This window comes from Elephantulus edwardii, unplaced genomic scaffold (genome assembly GCF_000299155.1).
Source record: "Elephantulus edwardii isolate Elephantulus edwardi_28Jun2011 unplaced genomic scaffold, EleEdw1.0 scaffold00232, whole genome shotgun sequence".
In the NCBI taxonomy this organism is placed as follows: Eukaryota; Metazoa; Chordata; class Mammalia; order Macroscelidea; family Macroscelididae; genus Elephantulus; species Elephantulus edwardii.
In genome coordinates this window covers 3,211,217-3,218,975 of record NW_006399982.1, presented here as the reverse complement: position 1 = coordinate 3,218,975, position 7,759 = coordinate 3,211,217, and the positions used below count along the sequence as shown (strand labels likewise).

General features: G+C 41.6%; 1 protein-coding gene across 1 annotated transcript in view; it reads left to right on the top strand.

Annotated features, from left to right (window-relative positions):
- Window positions 1–621: 621 nt before the first annotated feature.
- DCAF12 (DDB1 and CUL4 associated factor 12) overlaps window positions 622–7,759 on the top strand; it is a 36,543-nt gene continuing 29,405 nt past the window's right edge. Inside the window, exons 1-2 of the mRNA XM_006898504.1 lie at window positions 622–1,045; window positions 2,006–2,260. Coding sequence (XP_006898566.1) covers window positions 968–1,045; window positions 2,006–2,260 — 333 coding nt within the window. The 5' untranslated portion in view covers window positions 622–967. The remainder of the gene's footprint in view (window positions 1,046–2,005; window positions 2,261–7,759) is intronic.

Here is a 7,759-nt window from a genome sequence, read left to right as displayed (position 1 = left end):
GGCAGAAAGGGGCTATCCATCTCCTTCCCGTTTAAGACTGCATGGGACACATAAAAAACTTAAATTACAGCATGTGGCCTAGGTGATAAGCAAAGAAACAATAGGTCATAGAAATCCAAGGCGAGGGGCGGGGGTAAGAGAGTTAAAAGAAACGGCTAAGAAGGAATGATTAAGAATGGAGTGTGAGGGTTCCCAATGGTGGGAAATGGCCAGAGGGGTGCTAGAATGGTCATGCTGGGCCAGTTTTCTGCAGTCTGTCCAGACTGGCACTCTGAGATGCAGGCGATTTCTGCCTTTTCTCACAGCGTTCGACCTGTTGGGATGGGGCACCACTGGTGATAGGTCAGGGGAAACGAGCTGCGCCAGGTGGGAAGTATCCGGTGACAGGTCCAGTGTAAACACATGTACGGGGAGGGATTCCCTCTCGGAACAAAGATGGTCGTCCTCACTTCCAGGTGCTTGTGGCTGGCCAAGCTGGGGTCCGAGGTCAGCGCCCGAAGGCCAGTAGGCAGCTCGGCTCACTCGAGCTTGATTGTGGCTAGGAGGGCGAGGACCGCCGCTCCCCAATAACTGCGAACTTTCCTGCGGACGCTAACCCCGCGTACAGCCCCTCCCTTGTCGCCATGGAGACGCGCGGCAAAATGCGGCTGCGCAGAGTGACGGCATGCGGGTGAAGGGGGAAGGGAGTGTTTTGGTTCTAGTCGCTCGCCGTCCTTTCCAAACTCGGTCGTCCGAAAACGGCTTGTTCCGGCCTCCCTTTCCCCTTCCTTCTTCAGCCCTATTTTCCCTCCCTCCTTTCAGCCTGTCCACTTTCCCCGTTTCTACTTGCTGCTCAGGGGCCGGGCCACTTTCAGGGCCGGGCGCACTACGGTGCGCAGCCCCGGGGCCCGGTATATGACTCGCCGTCCTGCCGCCGCTCGCTTCCCCCGCCCCATGTGGCTGCGGGGCCGCGGCGGCGCTGCCCACTATGGCCCGGAAAGCAGTTAGCAGGAAGCGGAAAGCGCCCGCCTCGCCGGCAGCCGGGAAGGACGCTCAGGGCCCGCAGGTGAGGGCTGAGAGAGACCACGGTTTAGGTGTTTGAGGCCGAGGTTCCCAAAAGAAGTTAGGGTCAGCAGATGACGGAATAGAGTCGTGGGACACGAGCCGGGCCCTGGCCTCGGTAGTAGGGTCAGGGTTGGGTCCATAGGAGCTCACTGGAAAGCATAAAAGGCCAGAGAGGGGAGGAGCGGAAGGAGAACTCAGAAATGGCGCCTCCGCTGGAGGTTGCAGCTGGGAACGGGGCTCTGGAGGAAGGGGAAACCGGAGAAGGGAATCAGGGTGGGAGAATTAAGTCGGCCTTCGAGAGAAGGCCCAGGGAGGCCGGCAGAATCTATATTGTATCGAGGAAAGATTCTTCCAATTGGTTAAGCCAGACTCTTGGCGGTTAGACACCTAGAAGAAACTATGATTCCCAGGTATCATCTCTGTATCTCCTCCTCTGGAGGGGAAGACCTTGTTGATCGCAGATTAGATTTGTTTCCGGTATGCAACTGACAGGCTCGCGGGAGCGGTAAGGGGAGCGGCCATTGGTAGTACACCCCTGAAGACACCCCCCACCCCCAGTACCTCTTCTGATTCTTTGGGTTGCCTCATTTGCGTTCTTTGAGGTGTGCTGAGAGGAAGTGACTTAGGTACTGAGTGTAGGAACCACTCGGCCTCTCTAGGGAGGATATCTCTAAAGAGGATCTGGCACATTAACTTCCAAAAGGTTGAGAAAACTTTATATCCTTTTATTTTCTAATTCCCTGTAACCTTTCTAATTTCACAGATAGATATAGCTCTAAGCAGCATTCTTTTCAGTGTTGGAAGGCTCAAAGTGGACTTTGTGCATTGAGATGCTAATTTTGTTTTCATTTTATGTAAAAGCTGCAAAATGAGTTCCTGGTGATGTCTCTAATACTGTGAAATCCCTTGATTGGAAAGAAGAAAGTAGCCAAAGATCTGATTTCTAATTTGCTTTCCACAGTTTGGCTGGGATCACTCACTTCACAAAAGGAAAAGACTCCCCCCAGTGAAGAGGTCCTTAGTGTACTACCTGAAGAGCCGGGAAGTCAAGCTTCAGAGTGAAACCAGCTATTCCCGAGTGCTGCATGGCTATGCAGCTCAGCAACTTCCCAGTCTCCTGAAGGAGAGAGAGTTTCACCTTGGGACCCTTAACAAAGTGTTTGCATCTCAGTGGCTGAATCATAGACAAGTGGTGTGTGGTACAAAATGCAATACAGTAAGTGTTGTCAGGGTGGCTGTGTGTCCCGAGTCCTGGTTATGTGATTGCATGTTTCAGAACCTCTCTGGGTTCCTTTCTCCAATCTTGGGGCAAGAGATGACTTTCCAGTCCATTCCTGTTTACCTGTTGATGATGTCACTGTTTTTTGCTTCTTCTCCCACTTAAATTGCTTTTCTAATAAATTTTCTAATGAAGTTTTTTTTGGGTTTTTTTTTAAGGCCTCTGTATACTACTTTTAGAAATAGTTTTCTGTCCCACTAATTTTTACTTTATTCATGTCATTACTAGAGGGATGTGAGCTTTTAAAAGTTTATTTTGGCTTTTTGTGTGCTCTCTACATCAGAAGGTCTCAGAGGAACAACTTAGACTTTAATGGCATTCGGGATGCATGATAATGATAAACTTAAGTGTTATCTGCCAGCCTAAGGGTCTGTGTAGAACATTTACATATATGTAATACTTAAAAGACTGTAATATGTCATAAATATCATAAGGTATATTTCAAATACTTCTGGAAATCGTAATGGAGCAAATAAGCGTATGTATTTTTTTAATTAAAATGGATAAATATATTTAATAAGCATCTTCAAGTGAACAGTTCACTGACCTTATTACATTTCAGAGTGCTGTGCAGTTATCACTATCTAGTTCCAGAACATTCTTGTGTCGGGGTGTTTTAAGGGGTTTTTTTGGGGGGGGTGTTTGGAGTTTGTTGGGTTTTTTTTTCTTGTTGTGTACCATCGAATCAGATCCGACTGGCACAGGAGATTGCCCCTCCTTCTCCTGTGGAGCGTCTGGTAGATTCGAAGTGTGCACCTTTGGGATTACAATGAATCTTCTTGCTGATAGTTCCTTTAGTTCCAGAACATTCTTATCACTTCAAAACAAAAACCATAACCCATCAAGCAGTTACTTCCTACTCATTACACTCCCCTTAGTCCCAGGCAACCACTAGTCTTTGTTCTGTTTCTGTGGTATTTCCAATTCTTCATGCTTTCTATAAGTGGAATTGTGGATTACTGTATGCCTGCTTTCACTTAGCCTATGGTTTTCAGATTCCTCTGTTTTGTAGCAAATATAGATGCTTCCTTTTTATGATGCCAGTGTAGGAATATAACATTTTTATTTTTTATTAACCATTTGGTAAATACTTAGATTCTCTACCTTTATGTTGTGTATAGTGCTACTAAGAAAGAACGTGCTATCTGGGTACCTGTTTTCAGCTCTTTGTATAAGAGTAGAATTGCTCAATCATTTGGTAATTCTGTTAATGCCACCTCGGCCCCTCTTCTCCAAGTATTTAAGATGTTTTGGGTGAAAGTATGTAGAGTAAATTAGTTTTCCATTCAACAGTTGATACACATTTTGTTTCATGAAATTGGTTGGCATCCCACAATGTAACAGCCTTCTTCCCACTTCTTCCCTGGGTTCTCCCTATTCATTCTTTCCAGCTCCTTTCTGTCTTCTGAGTTTAGTATGGGGAACATGCTGCCCATTTGTTCTTCTAAGCTTCATTGCTCTGAGGAATACATTTCTAATGCATATTATTGTCTACTTAATAGACCTGTCTGTTGTGTAGCTAAAGTTGAACCTGAAGGGTAGATTCAGTTCAAGGCTTTCAGGGTACCTGAAACATAGCCTTAGGTGTTTCACCAGTCTCTGTCAGACCATTTTGACTATGATTTTTAAGGATTTTTTATTGTAACTTCTTTAAACTCTTACCTAGAACCTTCTATTGTAACTCCAGACAGAGTAAAGGTAGTGGTAACCAGGCATCACCTAGTTCACCACCAAACACCTGGTGTTTGGGTAATGGAAGCTGTGGTGTGTATCATCCATAAGCACCAAATGCACTAACTATTTCTTTGTATCTTTGTTTCTCTTTACTTTTCTTGCTCTAAATAAGGTAAAATAGGTAATTGCATTTTAGATGGATCTGAATTTTTAACTTTTCCAGGAATCACCAAATTACTTTCCACAATGGTTAGACAACGTTATATTCCTCCGAACATGTTGGGTTCTTTTTTTCTCTATATCTTCTCCAGTAGTTATTTTTTTGTCTTTTTCCTTTCTTTAAATTGTGAATTGAGTTTGACTTTATAAGAAAAATGGTTTTTCATTAATTCATTTATATAGTTTTATCCACCTTTCATTCCCACTATTCAGAATGTCTGATCATTCCTTCCTTTATGTGTTTGTTGACCATTTAATGTTCTCTTTTCCAATATTCTGCCCATTTTATTATAAAATTAACTTTTTCTTGTTGAAGTGCTTAAGTATTCTGTATAGATTTTGGCTGTGAGTCCCATATCAGATATATTTGCCAAATATTTCTCCAATCTGTAGGCTTCCTTTTTACCCTGTTAGAGAAGGGGGGGTTTGTGTGGGTTTGTTTGTTGTTGGTTGTTTTGGGGTTGTTTTTTTTAATTCTTGTTGAGTACTGTCAAGTTAGATCTGACTAGCACAGGAGGAGATTGTAGAGAAGTTTTTTGGTGCATAAAGTGATTATATTTTTAGAAGATTCCATTCATCTATTTTATCCTCTCCTTGTGAATTCTTGGCTATGATTCAGAGTCTGTTTATGCCATAGATGAGGGCTACTAAATTTGTTCCCTTTTCCCCCCTCTAATGATCTTTATAGTCTTGTTTTGCTTTTTTTTTTTTTTAAACTGTAGGTCTGTGATCCACCTTGAGTTGAATTTTGTGTATGTGTGGATGGATGGATCTTGTTTCAGTTTTCTGTAGATGTCCAATTTTATTGGGACTATTTCTTAAATAGGCTAAATCCCTGACTTAGTGGATTTTGTCTCTTATCAAGATCAGGGGATAGATTGGTTTCTGGGTTCCCTCCTCTATTCCATCAGTCTCTGTGTCTGACGGCACCAGTAGTACTGTACTGTTTTGATTACTACATAAAGAGATCATGGAGTATGATGTCTCTTACTCTTTTCCTTTTTCAGTAGATTTTTGCTTATCTAGGAACTCTTTCCAGAAAAAGTTGGAAATTGCCGTTTTCACCTTCTTGAAGAATGACATTGATATCTGTACTAGGATTGCATTGAATCTGTAGATTGCTATTGGTGGTGGTTTTTTTGCATGTGATCTAGTTGAGTACGACTCTTAGTGACCCTTTGAACAATAGATTTGAACACTGTCCTATCGTGTGCCATCCTGACTATCTTTGACATACTTGTACCCATTGCTATAGTTACTGTGTCAGTCCATCTCATGGAGGCTTTTCTTTCCTTTGCTGACTTTTCCACCTTTCCACATATGATGTCCATTTCTAGTAGCATGCCCAAGGTATGTGGGATGAAGCCTCACAGTCCTTGCCCCTGAGGAACACTTTGATAAAACTTTCTCCAAGACAAACTGTTTATTTTTTTTAGCAGTCCATGAGATACTCTGTACTCTTCTCCAGCACTACAGCTCAAAGATATCAGTCATCTTTATTTGTTATCTGGCTCTCAGATGTATAGCAAATGATTTAAAAGATCATGGCCTGAATTAAGTGCACCTTAGTCCTTAAACTGACATAATTACTCCTTAGTACTTTGGAGAGATCCTTGGCAACAGATGTCCAAGGCTGCATCTTTAATTGAAACATCAATTAATAGCCATCAACTCGTAGGTTCTTTTTTTTTTTTTAATTTCTTTTCATTTTTTTACTATTTTGTGTGTGTGTGTGTGTGTGTGCGCGCGCGCGCGCACGCGCACGCGCGTACTGTCAAATTGGATCTGACTGGTACAGGAGGAGATTGTTCCTCCTTTCCCGGCAGAGCATCTGGTGGATTTGAACCGTGCACCTCTGGGATTAACTCGTAGGTTCTTATATTTGCCAGTGCCTTCAGTGCAGCTTGAACTTCCTCCTTCATTATCATTAGTGCTTAATCATATGCTTCTTCCTGAAATGATAGCATGTCAGTTTTTTCATATACTCACTTTGTGTATTCCTTTCATCACCTTTTTTTTAAAAAAAGTTATTTTATATTGATTTGCTTAAAAAGTTTGTATACATTGTGTTTCACACTATTCATGATTCACATTGTATTTCATACAATCATTCCCATTCATTATGTTTTCTAAGATTAATCACCATTGGACTATGCCTACCATTACCCTGCTTTTTTTTTTCTCCCTCTCAGGTTCCTTCTGAATCTTTCCCATTTCCCTTACCCCCTCCCTCCATCCACCAAATTGTACCACTCTGTGATTATGCCCCTATGCATTCTCCTCCCTCACATATCTTTTTTCTTTCTTGTTGTGTACTGTTGAATCAGATCTGACTAGCACAGGAGGAGATTGCCCCTCCTTCTTCAGTGGATCATCTGGTGGATTTGCCTTCGGAATTGCAGCGCAGCTTCTTCCCACAAGGCCACCAGAGCTCCCTGTATCTGTTACTGTTTAATGCTTCCTGGCCATAGCATTTCTCTATATTGCAACTGAAGATTTTAATTTGTTATCTCTTTGTTTTGATAGGATTGTCATTTTCACAATATTGAGTGTTTAATTTTAAAATAACCATCCTGGTGGGTATGATGTAATATCCTCTCGTGACTAAGATTGAAAGGCTTTTCATGTTCTTACTGGTCATTTGTAAAGGAGAAATGTCTATTCAAGTGTTTTGCTCATTTCTCACTTGGGCTTACATTTTTCTTTTTGAGTTATAATTGGTCTTTAGGTATCCTAGAAACTAAATATCAAATATATTACTTGTCAGATTAATTCTGTGTAGATTTTCATTTCACTTTCTTAATGTCTTTTGATACATAGAAGTTTTTAATGTGTATGAAGTCCAATTTATTCAATCCTCCTTGTTTAAGAAATATAATCTAAAGACATATAAACTCTGAAATATGAGACTGATAGAAATTATTTCCTTTAAGAAAATTAGAAAATATGTGTGTGGTGATATATTTCCGAGTGTAAGCATTTGCCTTATGGAGAGTAACTTCTGGAAAGGATTCAGAGTAGAGGAAAATTAGTGATATGAGAAGGAGAGTGCAATATTTTTGAGAGTGATTTAGCTGACAGTTAAAAGCAAATCAAGAAAAACAATCATTAAACAGTATTACTGATTATGTATTTTGTATTGTGTACCATTGAGTTGGATCTGGCCCGTAGCTGACCCTCCAGCAGGTTTTCAGAGGCATTTAATCAAGGAGGAAGAAATTGCCCTTCCTTCTGCAGAGCAGCTGGTGGATTTGAATTGTGTGCCTTTGGGATTACAGTGCATCTTCTTGCCACTAGACCATCAGAGCTCCCTAACATGATAATAGGCATAGATTTTTTAAAAAATTAATTTATTTTTTTGACTTATATAGTTGAAACAGAAAAGCATCAGCGGGAAATTGCAAGTGAATAGGCAAGCGTTAGAGGTGGAGCATTATTTTTTTTTCCCTTTTTTTTTTAATTGGGAAAAACATATTGGGGGTATAAGGAGGTGAGGGTTGGGGGCAGAAAGGGGAGGATGGGCCAGGATGCAGTTGCAGAGCT